At 40.8% G+C, this 18225-nt stretch overlaps 1 protein-coding gene across 5 annotated transcripts in view; it reads left to right on the top strand.

Annotated features, from left to right (window-relative positions):
* rhbdl1 (rhomboid, veinlet-like 1 (Drosophila)) overlaps positions 1–18225 on the top strand; it is a 48128-nt gene that overhangs the window by 16473 nt on the left and 13430 nt on the right. For all 5 annotated transcript variants that reach the window (XM_069691488.1, XM_069691485.1, XM_069691484.1 and 2 more), the window contains exons 3-5: positions 4881–5105; positions 6088–6236; positions 6351–6463. In XM_069691488.1, the coding sequence (XP_069547589.1) occupies positions 4881–5105; positions 6088–6236; positions 6351–6463 (487 nt within the window). The remainder of the gene's footprint in view (positions 1–4880; positions 5106–6087; positions 6237–6350; positions 6464–18225) is intronic.

Genomic DNA, 18225 nt, shown 5'->3' with positions numbered 1-18225 from the left:
CACACACACACACACACACACACACACACACACACACACACACACACACACACACACTCACTGCTGTCAGTTTGGCCCTAAAGGGGAATACTATCTTTATCTTTGTGCTTTTAGCCTCAGCATCAATTATTCCCTGGCCGTTGTTGCCTCATCGGGGAACTTCCACATGTTACCGATGCACAACTCGGAGGTTCTCCCTCTTCCAACATTTTGATGATGTCATGTGACTGTGTTCACCATCTCTCTCCTGTCGTCACTTCAAAAGGCCACTAATGCTCACTTTAGAGGCGGCAGTCCTGCGTGTCGGAGAAGGTAAGGCAGAGTGACAGCTACGCTCAGCCATGTCTTCCGGGAACAAATATTCACAGAGGCAGTATGAATGGGGAGAGAGTGTAACATAGAAAGGCGAAAGGTGTTGTCACACAACTAAACACACAAGATAAGCTCAGAAACAGAGACTTTATTTACAAAAGCAAGCAAACAGAGGAAGAAAACACATTGATACACACATTTTATTGCACACTCAGTGAGATGAAGATATTTAGAATGAGAGAGGAGATGTCTCACCTTCACTGTCCACCAGCGGCCTCCTGAATCTGTGAATCAAGCTCACCCAGGCAGCCATCTCATCTTCCCTCCTTAATTCTCCTTCTAATTCTGCCTTCTAATGTCCCTCCACTCCTCTTCTCCTGCTTTCACTCGCTGCCTCAAGTATAGTATAATTGCATTTTTCCAGGCCCGATTTCCATACTAAATATGCAACCCTCGATCTGTGGGAGAGCCAGCAGCCCCGCTCGACATCGTTCTGGTTATCACCGTGCAACAGGCCCTCCCACCCCTCACTGTACAACCACTAGTGTCGTAATTACCCACAGTTAGGGTAGTTACCACGTCCTGATCTCCTAACTTCCAAAAGGGATTTTTATTATTTTATTTTTTTTCCCCCCCCGTTTTTTCCTGAAAAACAAAACAAAAAAGCAGCTGCTCCCATTTGTGGTTCTTTATTATTTGCTCATTTATTTACAGCTTTTGTCCTCCAGGGTGTTATTTCATTATCTTTAATATATATTGACCCACAATTTCTTTCACTATGCTCCCTGCTGTGTCTACATATAATGAGTCTACAAGCAGCAGGACCTGCCTAATGAACTGCGAATGGTGTGCTTTAATGGTGGGTTGTACTTCCTACAGGCCCCCTCCAGAGGTTTCATTACACTTCACATGGAGTTGCCATATTGTTGAAGGTTACTATGATAAGAAACCGCCACATACGGTCTGAAGATGTATTCTGTTTGCAGTAGCAGCTGTTGCCCACATGCCCTCTTTCACTTCCCTTACTGTTTCGCCGAGAAACTCATTTTCTTGAAGTGTCATATCACATCAAAACCCACAAGTTTTTTTGTTTTTTAAACGTTAAGTCAGCCAGTTGGCCTGATATTGAGCTGTATTGTTGCAGCCACACCACAGATTTCAGGTGTCTGGAACGGCCTTTCATCTATGAAGAAAATCTTTCCTTTAATTCATGTTGTGTAAGGATATGTCAATATTTACTTGGAAGCAGAGGTTACCAAACCAATGTACCACTATGTACCAAACCAAATTTCCCAAGCACCACTTCCCACCAATTATACCAACAATTTTCATACAGTAAAATTCACTGATTCAACCATGTAATAGCCTCAGAACCTTCAATAACAACAAAATAAGGCGACTGATTTAAAATGTAAGTATATATTTAGGAGGGTAGATCAAAAAGTTCAGCGACTGCTCCTGTACGCATGAACTTTAAGTAGCACCATTACGTGCATAGAGCATGTAGAAGCTATAATGTTCGTGAGTAAGTCTTCCAAGTTCCAAGCATCTAAATTACAGACGTTTTTGTGAGCAGTGGCGGTCCGGGTGCATCTGCGATGTCTCCGTGGACATGAGCAGAGAGTGCCCATAAAATTTTGTGTCAAACTCTGGAAATTTGTGAAGAGAGACCCTTAGCATGCTTCAGAAAGCCTACGGTAATGAATGTTTTGAGTGACATTTGTGTTCTAGAGGGCCAGACATCACTGTCCAGACCCGCAAAGATGCATCAGGTCAGGTGCACAACCAAGTGGGTTTTCTTTGACATTTGCGGCATCGTGCACCGTGAATTTGTCCTCCGGGGTCAGACGGTCAACACAAAGTTCTACGGTGGCGTTCTGAGGCATGTTTGAAAAAATATTCAGTGTAAATGACCTGAACTGCGGTGCGAGGGCACTTTGGTCCTCCAACATGACAATGCGCCCGCTTACAGCGGAAACGTTTCTCACCCACAACAACACAATCGTTTCTCCCCTTTTCTCACTGGATTTTGCTCTCTGCCACTTCAATGGGTTTCCCAAAAAATTGACACAAACTTTGATGTGCGCTATCTGCTCAAGTGTGTAACTCAGGTGCTGATGCTGACATAACTTAACTAACCTAAATAAAGATTGCGTCACCGTACATGGCTAAACACAAGTCAGGTTTTTTTTTAATGAAAATATAACTTTTTCTTTGTTGTAATGTGATTTGAATATGTAATAACTATTGTTTAAAATTACATTAAATTTACAAATTTTTGGGCCAGTTGGTATACAATTGTTAGGCCTTTCAGCAAGGCTCTAGCATACCACCTGGTAGAACTTCACAGACCACAGTTTGGTGATCACTGCTGTATAGGATCCTTGGTGTGGGTAGCTGGTCAGACAGAGTATTTAGTGGTAACTGAATCTGGTGTTGACAATTCTCTGCCTTGGCTGTCAAAATAGTGGCATTAGGACCGTTTTCATCCTAAGCCTCTATTAAAGAACTTATCAAGAACTGGTCCTGTTTGCCTGCAGGCTGCTGCAGAGCCTCTGCTCACTAAGCAAACCTGGACTCTGAGATAAAGTGCATGCAAACACACACACACACACACACACACACACACACACACACACACACACACACACACACACACACACACACACACACACACACACACACACACACACACACACACTCTTTCTCTTTGTCTTTCCATGGAGTAGTTCCTGTTAACAAAGATTTGCTTTTCAAGGGCAGAATCACTTCAGCATTGTTAGGATGTCTGAGCAGCAATCAACCCTGCTGGCAGTCACGCATATATTTTGTTTAAATCAAAAACCTTTTCCACATTATTTACATTTCTTTCCGCCATGAATATTCAGCTGCAGGTCTGTCATCTCTCTTGTGGCAAAAAAAAGTGATCACCAGTGGTTTAAACATGCAGCATGACGTTGATATTAATATTGTAGTCACGTCTGAAATAAGTCAGGAAAAACAACATTTATTTCTGACTCCAGTTAAATAGTATTAATGCTAATGGAAGATTTATTGAGCATTAAATTTGTTTCTCCTAATTTTTGCTTTAATTAGAATAAACTCTTTAACTGCTTGTAATAAAGATACACTTACATTTTTACCAAGCTGCAATATGCCTTCAGCCCCAGCATTTGTCTCATATCTCTTCATCACACAGATGGGACGAAGGAGACTGTCAAAGTGGTGAACAAAAGAATTTTTTGCTGTTTTAAGATGCTGATTCATCACTTTTTGTCAAACTGTTCTCAGTCATTTTAGCGCTATTGTGTTTCATGTAAGTAATTCCACTTGGTCCACACATGCAAAAAAAAAGCAAATAATGGATACTTGAAACACTAAAATTAGACATACTGTACATGAAGGAAAAAAATAGGATTAAAAGTATATCCTTAAAATACCAATTGAATACAACAGGAAGTGCAAGAATAGGTGAAAATAGATGTCTTAGTTCATTGAAGGCTCTGAGCAACAGACAATGCTCTTAGAGAAGAGTGTCATTACCTTTCCCCTGCTATCCCTTCTTAAATCTACTTTCTTCCCTATCTAGGATGATTAGTCACACAGATGAGCTTCCCTTAGATTATACAAGAACAAAACTTCCCTCCTTTGCTGATGTTTGATCCATTTAGTTCAGAGGAAAGTCGTGGATTTAATTGCTAAGACGAGAAATTCGGCAGCAGGCTAAGATGAAATCTGTTTTTCCTGGTGAGGTGTCCTCCAGCTACTGACAGTAATGCTTATAAAGTGACCCAAGACAAGTTTTGTTTTTTTTTCCCTAAAAGACAGAAAGTCATTATATAGCAATAACCCAAACACAGAAAATTATTGTAAAATTATGTGCACTGATTCCTCAGTCACAATAAACTACTCTGTCAGCTGAAAAATGTTTCTCATACTTTCACTAAGCAAGAGTTTGGGGGAATTTGCTTATTTGCTCACTTGCTAACCAGTCTTCCAGCCCATTTATCTAACTTCACTGCATAATGACTAAAAATACCTAGCCTGTCCAAAGGCAACAACATCGACCTACTAACACCTCTACAGCTCCAGACCCTCCAGAGCTGTGCAGATTGCGTGACTGCTACTGTGAGAAGTATACTGTCTGCCTGGCAACTTCACATTGATGAAGACTTCAGGAGTTCATGTAAAATGTAACATGTTTTTTAGTGAGCTTTAGAAGTGCTGGTAGACAGATTTGTGACTTTTGGACACAGCACTGCTTGCTGTTTCCAGACTAAGATAAGCTAAATGGAGGCTGGTAGGAGTTTCATATTTAGTGTACAGACAAGAGAGTAGTATTGATGTTCTTATCAAGCAGATTTCAAACAAACAAAAATTTTACATTTCACTATGATATTGGCATTTTCACAAATCAAAATTTTACACGTTTTGAAGCTCCCTACTGTCTAATTTGGAAAATTATACACTACATTCCTCAAAGGTTCTTACACTACATTCCTCAAAGCATTTACCAACAGCATCTTTGATGCATTGAACTCATGCATGTTTTTCATCCTTTCCCTCAGATGAGCAGCAAACGCTCCAGTAGTTTCCGACGAGCCATCGCCAATGGCCGCCGCACGCTGCAGAGGGAGATCCTGCTGGACGAGACGGGGCTGGGTCTGTACAAACGTTTTGTTCGTTATGTGGCCTACGAGATCCTGCCCTGCGAGACGGACCGACGCTGGTACTTCCACCAAAACCGCCTGTGTCCCCCGCCTGTCTTCATTGCCATTGTCACCATCGTCCAGGTAAGAGGATGATGTTATCAGCCTGTCTTGACTGACAGATTATACAGTGATGTGAATATAGATAACTGCTGATTTATCCCCAGTGTTTCAGTTGTTACTAAAACACTTTTTGCCGGCAATATTTTACTAGAGACTCATGCCAACAGTGCTACAAACCCCTAAAACTGACTTTAGACTGCTCTGTTGGATCAGTCATTCGCCTTAAACCCGCTGAAAAGATTTTCTGCCTTTGATCACACGCTTTTACTGTGAGCTTGATATGAGCTGGTAACCATTTGGGAGTCAGGGGCTTAGTGGGTGCATTTAATGCAATTCCTCCGAGCTGAAACCCTCAGTCAGCTGGCATGCAGGAGTTTTATTTTGTATTTATCTGCTGGCACCAATTTCATAACACAGAAACCAGGTCAGTATGCACCCTGGCCACCACAGTTACATTAATTGACCTATTATGCTCATTTGAAAAAAACTGAAATGGAAGCACTCGCAGACCACAGTTGAATTGTTAGAGATTAAGCAGCAAAAATAACGTATAGCTTCTTAAAAGAATCCTCATTTCCCCTGAAATCATCATAATTTTTCAGATAGAAAACCAAGTGCTCTTATATTGCCTCCAAATGGCCCTGAATGGTCTGTAATGACAGGGGGAATATGATAGTAACAGTTCACATTCATTTTAATTCACAGAGACAATGAGTCATTATTCTATGAAAATAAATGAATGGAATTGAACCAGATGTGCCGGGTTCTTTTTTTTTTTTTTTTGCAGGCAGTAATTGTCTCCAAGTATAATCAGCACTATCCGAGGAAGACAGAGTAGAAAACGTCTTTAGTACAAAAAAAAAAAAAAGGAATAATGCACAATGGGGTTTTATTTTGCGGGGCATTTTCCCTCTTTTGTACCAACAGTTTGCAGAGAGCGCACGTAATGAGCTTGTCAGCAAGAACTGACAGTTTGGTGTCATTTCTGTGTCTTATGTTGCAGATTATCGTGTTCATGTGCTACGGCATCATGCTGAACAAGTGGGTGCTGCAGACCTATCAGCCTGACTTCATGAAGAGCCCCCTGGTCTACCATCCCGGTCACCGTGCACAAGTGTGGCGCTTCTTCAGCTACATGTTCATGCATGTTGGGTACGTTCTCAAACCTCCACTCGCCACATTTTGATTTCTGCAGGACTGCTCGAGTTAAAATATGCTCGCACACTATCTTTTCAATCTTGTTTTCTTTGTGTGCTTTCTCTTCAGTTTAGAGCAGCTGGGATTCAACGCTTTACTGCAGCTAATGATTGGCGTTCCTTTAGAGATGGTCCACGGCATCTTACGAATAAGTCTGCTGTACATGGCAGGAGTGCTGGCTGGTGAGTGAATTTTTGAAATAGGTTTACTATTATGAAAATGAGCAAAAGAGCATGTTGAGGCTCTGTAGGCCCGAGAATGCTGCGAGATTTGAACATTTATTTTTGTTCTGGCTAAATTCACTTCTTTTAATCCGTTTCTGGTGTTCCTTCTGAAAAAAAAAAATCCCCTGATTAATTTGATATTAGGCTTCAAAGAGAGTATGTTGGTGGGTATCACTGATTTGATTGACATGCCTGGGGTGCAGTCAGGTTTCTACGATACATCCATGGTCCTCGTGTCCTCGGTTTCTCAGTCAGATTAAACCCCCGCTCCTCCCACCTCGTTCCAAAAAAACAAAAAAGCAACATTCAAAATGTCAGACTTCAAGTCTACTGTTCACAAACTGATGGCTGACATTACTGTGGGGTGTCACCTGGGCTGGTCCTGCTGTTGCAGCCTTACCAAAAACCCAACACAGCACACTGTACACTTCCAGTGAGACTGTATTTTTTAGCATCTTGTCCTCGAGCTGACGTCCATGACTGCCCTGTTTGATAGTTCTGATAAACCTGACCCAGCTGGTAGCCCAGCCCTTCAAAAAACAGTACTGATTATAAATACAAAATTCACCAAACACATCAGAGAGACTCGCACTGCCCACAGTGTCGGACTGCAGTTCTCAACTCTTTGTTGACAAGAAACCTCATTAACTTTCATCCAAGCGAGTTTGGAGATGGAAAATTTTAAATCCATGCTGAGGATTTTGCTGCTGTTGCATTGGCATCAAAATCATTGCATTTGCAGAGGTCATATCAACACTGCTGCATTAAACTCTTGTTCTTTTCATCTTCACTGGAACTGTCTCAGTCTTGGAACTCATAAATCTCTTGCTAACCATTAATTCATTACTGTTGCGAGAAATTCTCTAATTCATATTGAGCTGTATTCATTCATTTTCAGCAACCTGGTTTTTAAGCGTTTCTTTCTGTGACTAGAAATACAAATTCTTCATCTTTTCTGTTCCTTGGCTTCTCCCTGCACAGTAAAAATGGAGTTAAAGCAGCTCAAAAAGATCCCTGCTCCTCTACACTCTCGCATGCACACACTCTTTACACTCATGAATTATTGTAGCTTTGATTTATTTTAGCAATGATGACAGAGAGAGCAAGCAAGCAACCGTGGGACTTGGAGGAGGAAAAATGGGGGAGTAATGCAGGGTTTCTCTCTGGAGAATTAACCTAAGTGCAGTTCGAGATGCTGTTTGGAGATTTAAGCTGCAGCCTCAATCAAAAAGGAGGATAAAGCAGTGAGCAGATCGAGCCTGGTGACATCCGTACCCTCAGAGCCTATCGTCAAAAATGCTTTGCTTTGAACTCTATGGTGGCGTTACACTGTGATCAAAAACTTTATTTGTGTAATACAAGTTGAATCCGAAGCTGTGTGTACCTGTCTGGAATAAAATTTTACCCTCGAGAGAATTTTGTCAGTGTAATCTTGGCGCGTCATCGTCACAATTATGTGAGTCAACACAAAGTGGAGTTTGACATTTAATTTTTCTGAGTCGGTTTAAGTCTAATAAATGAGGAAAATAAATGAGCTGAGTTTCTCCTGAACAGTCAGAATGAAGAGCAACTTTTCACAGGACAACATAGTTTCTAAAATATATTTGTTCACCCTCAAAGCAAATATATTATTGTCATACGAGGCCTCTTTGCTTAATATTCTTTTAATTTGACATGTGTGCATAACAATATATATGTGTCCTAGTACATTTTAAAATATTGCCTCAGTCTGTGCATGAACAAACAGATGTGAACGGGTCGGATGAATTAAACAAATGAGGCTTTACCTTTTATTTAAAAATAAAAGTTAATGTACTCTCAAACTTTAGCCATGCTGGCTCCATGGCTCCACGGATGGCAATGTCAGTCTGTCAGGCCACCGCTTTGCTCCAGACTGAAAAATGTCACAAACTACAAGATGGATGGCCTTGGTTTCGTGCTCTCGTTCATGTCTGCCTCAGGATAGCTTGTAATCATTTTCCCCATGAATATTTTTACCCATCCAATACTTTAGTTTGATGTTCCCTTCAGCCCCAGCTGTACTCTGTGTTTAGTGCTATTGGCAAATGTTTCCATAGCAACATATAGTGGAGCATACCAACATCATACCTGCTGATCATCGGCATGTTAGCATCTACGCTATTGGCTTTGCTACATGCTGTGCCTCAGCACAGCCTCACAGAGCCGCTCGTGTGGCATGTGTGTGCACATGCTTGGGTTCAAATGGTTTTACAGGTTGCACAGAAAAGTAAACTGTGAAAAAATATACATAATAAATGGGTAGAGAGTGTAAATATCAGAATATAGTAACTGTATATTTACCCATATTTTTCGGTGCAACTAGACTCCACTAGAACTTTGGTTCTACATGGTGCCTCACACTTTGCTGTTTGGTTTTCGCTCTACCAAGTCATTGTAGACTTCTGAGTGTTGGTGGATGTTAGAATATACCAAGTGCATTTGATTGCTCTGAGAACTTCTAGATGTTTCCTTCTCCAGTTTGTTGCCCATGGCTGTCTCATGTTTATATTCATGCAGTGTTATTCCAGCTTGCGAGTTCAGTCATGTCAGATGTGCACGCATGTTGCTTGTTGTTTTTGTACGGCAGCCGAGGTTTCGGGTTATAGCTGCAGTCAGCGGGTGCGTTTATGGAGCGACGTGCTGCAGGTATTGTGCCTTTTTGATGCGTTGCCTGAATACACTGCAGAAATATTTCCACTGCGGGGCTCGCTTTCAAAGCCAAGAGAAAGATTTCTTTTCTTTTTTTGAAGATGCCTCGAAAAACTGTGAAAGTATAAAACTGTTCTCACAGTTATACATATTTAACATGCATGATCACGCACCTCTGCAGTGCTTATCTTGAAAACAAGCTCTGTCACAAAGATCTTTATCAGAGAAGGTGTTACGGTCTATCCACATGTAAAACTTTGATATGGCCTGATTGTAACACGGTTGTGTTGGTCCCATACTTTAGTGCACCCTGTGAAAATAAAGTATGACATTGTACAGTTTGTCCTTGGATGTGTGCCTGACAAAAGGAACAATTCTGTCATTATTTTTTGACAGTGCTGGTCCTTGTCCTTGCTCATTTTGCATCCACTCAGTAATCCCTCGTGGCACAGAGAATGGCTGAAGAGCTCCACTTGAATATCATGTTGGCAGCGTCGGTCAGAATTTCAGATTATGTTCGCGAGATGAATGTGAAATGTTGAGTCGTGTTCAACTTTCCAGCTCAGCTCCACATTAAAGAAAAGAAGCAGGGGTACCTTTTTTTTTCCTCCACTTTTTCTTTTGGTTCTCCTTTCCTCGAGCCGACAGCTCCTTCAGCTTCTTTGTGCGCTTCAGGACATCAACAGGTGCCAGAACACCATGTTTTTTCTCGTAGCCCTGTGTGAGTCTCAGAGTGTCTACCTCCTGTTACGCCTTACATTTGAGACAATCCAAATCCTCCAGCAGCCTCTCAGAGCAGCAGAGAGGCTGCAGGAAGTCTGTCCCACTCAACTTTGATATCAGTGTGTTCATGAGGTTTCAGCGTTGACACATTGTACAAGACAATGACACATTTCTGCTGTTTGCAGCCTAACAGAGTTTATTCTGCGATCTTTGTTGTGACATAACATAGAAAAGTTGTAATCAAGCATGAACAAAAAAACACGTGTTTAAAGATGCATTTTGGTTGTTCCAAAATTCACCGTTTTCAAAATATTTCACTGTTTTTGTTTTAGTTTATTTATATTTTGTTTACCTTAATGTTGCCAGAGACATAGAATACTCATTGAGCAGAATAATGCCACATGCTTGTCCCCAAATACATAGTAAAATCATTATTACAATAAAAATGCAAGAAAATACACAAACAAATATGAAATAGTAGTAATGTAAGTTCCTTGATTGAAGTTAAGATTCTAAGGAAGGATACATACAGTATCAACAATGACGTACGTGCCTGAGTATTGTTATAAAGTGTATAAAAGGTACATTTGGCTCATAATACACACAGTTCACACTAAACAAACAGTAAAAACAGGCGTGCAAAAAATCATGGTGCATGCAAACTTCCATTATGGCTCAGTATTGACTGTATGTAGCTGCATCTGAGTGGAGCTCAATGCCACAGATATGATTTGTAGACTTATGTAAACACTGTACAAATTTAAGGCATCAAAGTATCTGTGTTGTTTGTCAGAAACATCTCGCTGGCGCTTCATCAGTCAGGCTATACACTATACAGAGCTTATTGTTTCACTCTACCTGAAGTCTGCCTGGAGCAGTTTATGTCTATAGATGCAGACAAAAAAAATGGTGAAGCAGTGGGCCCTATAAATGGCAGACTTTACCAGCTGCGAGCATCGCCTGAACTTCCTCAGAAGCCTGGATGTACAGGCAGCGAGTGTGAGTCTTGATTGAGCTGTCATCACACTGACTTGAGGTAATCACATTCGCGAGATGGTCGGCAGAATCTAAATATGTCAAGTTACTATTACACAGTCTGACGAGAGGCAGTGGTCCAGTAAAGGGGAAATCCAGGAGATGGAAAATAAATGCAATGAGTTGTAGTTTAACTTCCCTTTGCTGAGCAGCCAATGATAATGATAATAATACATTTCATTTAATAGTGCTTTACATGGCCCTCAAGGTCACCTTACATCACACAGGATCAGTAATAAAAAGCAACAAAGCACGTAGTGGTTGTGATACATCGTGTATATCATCTGCTTGAAACGGGGTTTGCCCGATGTGACAGCCGACTTCTCTCTTCATCTGCAATTCTGATTGTCAGTAAATAAATTAACCGCCAACAGGCTGCTGCCTTGTTATTTACTATGACGAAATCAGAAATCCTACTGTACCACCCCGTCCAACACAAAATGTCGGAGTTCATCTTCTGGGATATTGTTTTGCTCCTGAGAAGAATCATGTCGGCTCAGATTTAGGTTACTGTATGTAATGATTTGGCCTTTAACTACACTAAAACTGACGATGGCTCATAGTTTAAACAATAAATTAAAGATTGTTGATGTTTGATTGCCAGTATTCTGTCTTTTCAGATTGAGGTTACTGCCACCTCATCTGGAAAGACAAGTCTCTCCTTCAGGTTTGCCTGCATCTCCTAGTTAGAAGCTCACATTTTACTCTATACTATTACTTATTTAAAATCTGAATGCAGGACGTTTTAGTATGTGCAGTTGAGTATTTTTATAGTGTTGTATGAATACTTCCTCCATCACCGTCCCTAGCTAAATGAACATTTGGAAATACCTTTAGATGCACCTGAGTAACTGAACAGGAAACCCTGAGAGGTTTCACAGGGTTGCCGAGCACCTGAAGATCTTGGTGCTCCTCTACATATGGAGCCTCTGGTTTGAACTATGCAGGAGCCTGTGAACAGAATATCCTGTTTACTGTAATCCACTGGCCTTGCCGTGTTAGAAAGCTCTGTACTCTCACTGCTGTTTGGTGTCCTTAATCAAAAGGAATGAAGAGACTTGTTGCCAGATTTCATTTTGTGGCCTGATGGGAAATTGTAATGTAAATGTGAGAAATGAATGCATGTACATATAACCTCACTGTTGCAAGTTAGTTAATCTTGTCCTTACTTAAAATCAGCACGGCAGGTTACACTTAATGTTCAATCGTTCAGTATTTGATGAATCTTGTTCTGATATCAGGCAGGACTGCAGCAGTGTCAGATTTCTACTGCGGCCATGAGACCCGTTGTATTGTCGCTCTTAATTTAGTCTGATGATTGTTTCTGCCTTCTCTAATAAAAGCCTGTTAGTCTCTAAATGACTGAAGGTCCTCAGACTTTTTTTTTGCTTATTACACCACTGTGTTCACGTTCCTGTTATATAACTGATTGATGCGCTATAAAAGCATGCTGCACATATTTAGGCAGGGTAATTTGATTTTATCTGCTGCCAGTGAATGAAGAGCCTTGGTGCGTGGCCAAGAGTGGCTTTGTCCATCATCCATTTTGCTGATGCTTGATGTTTGGACAAAGCACACAAGCTGCAACTTATGATATTCTGTGAATTCTCCTAAAGCCTAAAAATATAGCTCTGGATTAGAAGATTAAAATCAATAAATTCAGATTGTATTTGCAAAAAACAACAACAGAACTCAGCTTTTATTATTATTTAAGATTTCCAGTTTAGTAACAGATTTCATTTACAGGTTTCATTTGCTGTATTCGTTATTGTCTATTAATTTGCCTGTGATAAAGATGTTACTGTTTTGAGTGAAATTCAAGTTAAAAAAAAATTGCTTTAATACACTTTGGGATTGAACATTCATTTTGATGAGTCAACATTTATTCAAGTTCACTTACTAACTTTTCAAGAGCGTTGAGAACATTTCACACGTCACTGTGTATATACAAGTAGAAGTTGCTTCCGGGTCTGAAAAATGAGGCCAATGCAGAAGTGCAATACTACCGAGGGCCGCTAGGGGTTTGCTCCAAAAAGTCTCCAGCTCCATAGACTCCCATTCAACTTCACTTGTAAGGTCAATATTATTTTTCCACAAGTCTTAATCGTGTCATTCGCTAAAGTTTCTACTTCATATTCATTTTTTTGGTGGTCAATCTGAAAATAATACCATCATTAATTACATATTAGGTCTCAAAAAGTGGTATGTTTGGGGGCTTGTGTGTTTGATTGACAGGCCTGTGGTGCAGTCAGGTTTCCCCTATAAGTGGGCGGGGCATAGCGTCCTCGGGTTTCGAATCAGATCGATTCAGATCCATCGCTTTCTCCCCCCCAACTTGTCCAAATATGGTCACTTCTGGCTCCAAAATAGCAAGATGGCGACGGTCGAAAAGTCAAACTCGAGGCTTCAGAACGACAGTTCAATCAGGGTGACATCACTGTTGGTTGCCGCTTGGTCTTTTGTTAAAATGGGGATTAAACTCAATTCATAGTCTCAAGAACCGTAAAACAACTATTTATACAAGAAGCCTGAATGTATATTAATGATGGATTTTACTGCCTTTCCTGTATGACACGCAGTTACACTTGTGATTGAGAGCGTTACTGAAATTTGTGTAAAATAAATTAAAATTTAAAACATGGGTTCACAGAAGGGACCAATGAATTTACCGACTGTGAAGCTGACAATTGTGGAATTTGGCTGAAAATATTGGCGTAAAGTCAAGTCAGATAAACCGGCACCTTCACATTGCATCAGCAGCATCAGCATCAGCAGCTGAACACAGTTAATGAGGTAGAGATGGAGATAAAAAGACAAGAGAGGGCAGAACAGAAGAGAGGAAGCATCAGAGAACCAAAGGCTGAATTAATCACTCTCAGTGCCAGAGGGATGTGACTCAGTGTCTGACTTTGGCTCCGACTCACTTTGAGCACCGGTGTAGAGATATTTTACAACACACGGATTCGACTGGCTGCAGGTAAATCTGGGAATGTTTGTTTTGAGCAGGCGGCGGCAGTTTCAAGACCGTGAGAGCCGTGGAGTCATCGTTTTGCGCCGCTTTTGCCAGCTGAATGCCAATGCTTGCTCTTACTTTGAAGGCAGCGGTGTGTGGCTGTGACGGTGCAACATTGTTGTGGTATGCAAGGTCATATTTCTCCCTTTATAGCCAACGTTGGCTGCTGACTGTTGTATGTACACAAACCCAGGTGTTGTGTATGAAGCGCCTGGTCCTGTGTTTCCGATGTACTCCCCCGGCACTGAGACTGAGGGAGCAGGGTGACCTTGGTGTGTTGCAAAGCCTGCCAGTGTGATTATGGTAATTCCCCATCCCACCCCACAGTCAACTCTTCCGAGGTGACACCAAGCTTACTTCCTCTACAACCATCCCCTGCAGCCCCACTGATAACAACTCTAAGGATGATGAATATTTACTGTAATGCAGCCTCATTGAAGGTAGCCCATTTGTATGGAGCGAGCCCACTGTGTTTATAGTCATCTATTTACATCTACTGTGTGAAGCCAATCCGGGATAGCAGTATTTGTCAGGCACTGTGCCGGAGGCTATTTCTCTGCTCAGTTTATCTTCCATTTACTTCCGTGATTAGCTTCAAGGTTTTCCGATGAAGAAGCACATCATGCTCCCCGCAGCCATCACTGTGTCTTAATAACCTTGAGCACTGGCAGGGATTTCGTGCTCTTTTTCATGGGGATGTTGGAAGAATTTGAGTCATTTCCATCCAAGGACAGCCATTGTGCTCGTTGCGAGTGATAATCACATTGGTCGTGACAAGAATTTATTTTTTTGTGCTGCAGCTATTCTTATGGCGTAAACAATTATAAGAGCATTAAGCACATTAGTTTGTACGCTCACTAATTTCTAAATATTGTCTCTAAATGCATTTTCATATACCCAGACGCTCGCCCACATCAGATATGATTGTACTGTTGGTGCTACGCTGTGCTGAGCCATCTCTTCCCAGCAGCTCTGAGGATGTTTCTTGTGGAGACTATTGATTTTTCCTGATGCCCCCTGGGCTCAGGGGTAGCATAAATACGATCATATTTTTCCCCATGTTGAAATTTTAGGCAGAAAGCTGTAAAATCTCTGAGGAAACCAAGGGCAAGGTGTGTTTACAGTGACCATGTGAAGTTGCGGTGAACCTGATGAATTATATCCGTCCCTCCAGGCCAGAGCGCGACATCGACAGTGCTGGAATCGTGTGTTCTTTTGTGTATGTCGACAAAGAGGTTCTGATTTTTGTTATGTTTTGACTCTACATCAGTGTTCCTGTTTTTGAAGTTGTCCCTCTTTTGCTCTGCTTTGACTGCAGTGCAGGGGTACTGGTGTGAAGTGTATTGTCACTTTGAGGAAGCTGACAGGGTGGATGCTCCGCCATAGCTTGACTCCACAGATAAATAAAAACTTTGCGGACTCTGACTTTCCCTTCACATCATCTTAGGGTTTTCATCCCTCCACGCCCACGCTCCAGCAGGGCACACGGAGATGGATGAAGACGTTAGATTGGATGAGAACTGATTGTGAGCAATGCTGCTCCACTTGAAGGAAAGCATCGGCAGCACAGGTGATATTTCCCCTTATCTCTCTCAGTCTTGATGACACAAAAGTGTCCGTCTCCCTCCCAGGTGGAAAATACCGTTAATAAAGGTCCCCCAGTCTGACAGCACTATTATACTTAAAATGAGCCTTTGAAATGGACGCCACTCAAGTAAATGACATCTGAAGCTATAAGCTTTTCAACTAGACTATAAAGTAGACAAAAGACCGTATGACAGATGTTCTGCCTCCAGTTGAGTCACCCGGACGGATTCTAATTTTTACTCCAGTCACCATCAAACTGTTTCCGCTCGTATACCAAACCTAAAGAACATTGTTCTCAAAATCAAAGCAAACATAATGTCCTCTTCATTATGCATAAAGCAATGCAACAGTTGTTAATCGATCAGACTGTTTCTACAGAATAAATTCTCACCTGTCTTGAGTACCCATACATTGTTGCGTTATCTAAAACATTGAATATGTCCTGCTGGAGCAGCACTCTATAAATATAATGTTATTATTTAAAAAACGTCAATTGGGGCTGTGGGAACTTGTAATGGCTGAACCGATGTATTCTTATTGCAGACATATTGGTGTATATGATGTTGGATTAGTAACTATTTTCTGATTGTTAAATGATCAGTTCGTTCCAAAATAAAGTAATTGTTATTTTCAATTCTAAGCAGAGTGATGTAATTATGATGTTATGCGTACATGGCACAGATGTGGAACAACATAATTATAGGGTCAAACTCATTTGTAGCAGTTATAAACTGTAACATTATTCTTATTTTTTCATTTAATAATAGGTCTTCCTATTGATGATGGTATTCAGACTCACAGCTCCAGCACAATGTCTGCAGCTGTGTCTTCCTTCGACGCCAGATCCCAAAGTTTGTTATACTGTATTTACGTCTGATAGTCAGCAGGTTCTCAACCTAAAGAAGCATGACTGAACAAAATGAACCACAAACCTCAGTGAGTTCATATTTGTTAATTAATGTAATTCATGCTGGAGTTTGAAAATAATTAAAACAGCAGGTACAAACAGCTCCGTCATGATTAGTTAATAAAGGAAAATTTAAAAAAAAAGACTAACACACATGGACTAAACCTGGACATCTGATTGTGTGATTGCAGTCTGAGTGTGCCACCGTTCGTCTTGCGCTTCCTCTCCCACTCCTTCCATCAGTCTCCCCCTCTTCTTATTTGTGCTCAGTAAATAAATCTGATCCGGCATATCCTCAGTTTATTAGCCGATGGAGGCAGACCTGTGACTACACAAGTGCTGACTACAGCACATCTCCATGCAGGGCCACAAGATTTAATGCATACAGGATGTCTGCGGCGAGTGTGTACAAATAGAGCAACTAGAACCTAAAAGGCAACAATCCCACAGTATCAGCAGGTAGAGGTTTCCCTTCTTGAAACTGTGCTGTAAGCTCGGGCACAGAGCCGGGTTTCTATTGAAAAATATCTTTATATTTTCTAGAGTTGACAGCCACAAAATGATTCCTGTAACTGACTCAACAAAATGTCTCATAATGAAACGGATCGAGATAACTTTAGGTGGCATGGATGATCTTTCCTTATAGCTTACAGCAGCAGACTGATTCAAAGAATAAAACCTGAGAGACAGATTTCTTTGCACCCAGTACAGACTAAATCACCTGAATAAATAAACACTCATTGCCCTTTAATTGTCCTCTCCAGAGTAATTTATTGGCCGACCAACCAAGAAATGCAACTCACTGCATATTAATGTCCTCAGCCATCATTTACATTCACAGAAAACACTAAAAGACATCTTAGCAAATTAAGAGTTAGTGCTCTCTAACTCTTGACTAAAAAGCCTCTGAGAGCTGGACATGTTTTCAATGGGGCCTCTGTTGTTGTTTTTTTAAGCCAAAGAAATCAATATTTTGTATTAGCAATGGTGATGCACACCATAGATAATTATCACTCAACTCTGCCCTTCGCCTGAGCTCTAGTATGCGTTTGTGTCTTTCAGCTCACTGTTTTGGTTTGATGGCCTGCAGTCTTCACTATTCTGGTTCATTTTCATCAATATTGTTTACAGACACAATAGGCGACTATTTTTGTGTACGTTACCTGACCAGCAGCACAGACTGCAAGCAAACTGATTTGCTGGTAAACCTATTGAGGCATGCAGCAGCTGCAAAGCCAGATATTTCCCTTAAGAGTTGAAACCAAACAGAGTTATAAGGAGACTGAATATTGGACTTACATTCATTGGGTTGCTTGAAGAGTGACAATTACGTCTAGTGTTTGTCTGTGTGTGTTAGATAAATGGGTTAACTTCTAAATTGTTTGCAATAGCAGCCTCATGAGCAAGTAGTATTTGTCAGCCAGCTTGTTCCATTGACAAAGTGGCCAAAAAAATCATTTATTGTGGGTTTAACCTTCAAATCCTTTGTAGTTTCACTCTATATAAATCACTTTTTAACTAAGTACTAAATACACAAGAGTTTGACTGATGCTGGATTTTTGGAGATGATGATGATACCGATATTTGGGAGTAAAACAAAAATCCAATATCAAGAAATTATGTATACTTTAAATACAGTCTATCTAAACACATTTTTTTGTAAAGATCCGTTAAATGTGATTATCAAACTCTTTTGTCTCGTGTGACAGACACATGTAATGGAGGCAGGATATTTTACAGTTTATTTTCCACACATATCAGTGCACTGAAACAGTAAACTTCACT

The sequence above is a fragment of the Brachyistius frenatus genome, unplaced genomic scaffold, assembly GCF_029030835.1.
Source record: "Brachyistius frenatus isolate BFR_SWC_R1_liver_20210118 unplaced genomic scaffold, ASM2903083v1 Contig_11, whole genome shotgun sequence".
In the NCBI taxonomy this organism is placed as follows: Eukaryota; Metazoa; Chordata; class Actinopteri; family Embiotocidae; genus Brachyistius; species Brachyistius frenatus.
This window is presented reverse-complemented; position numbering and strand designations above follow the sequence as displayed.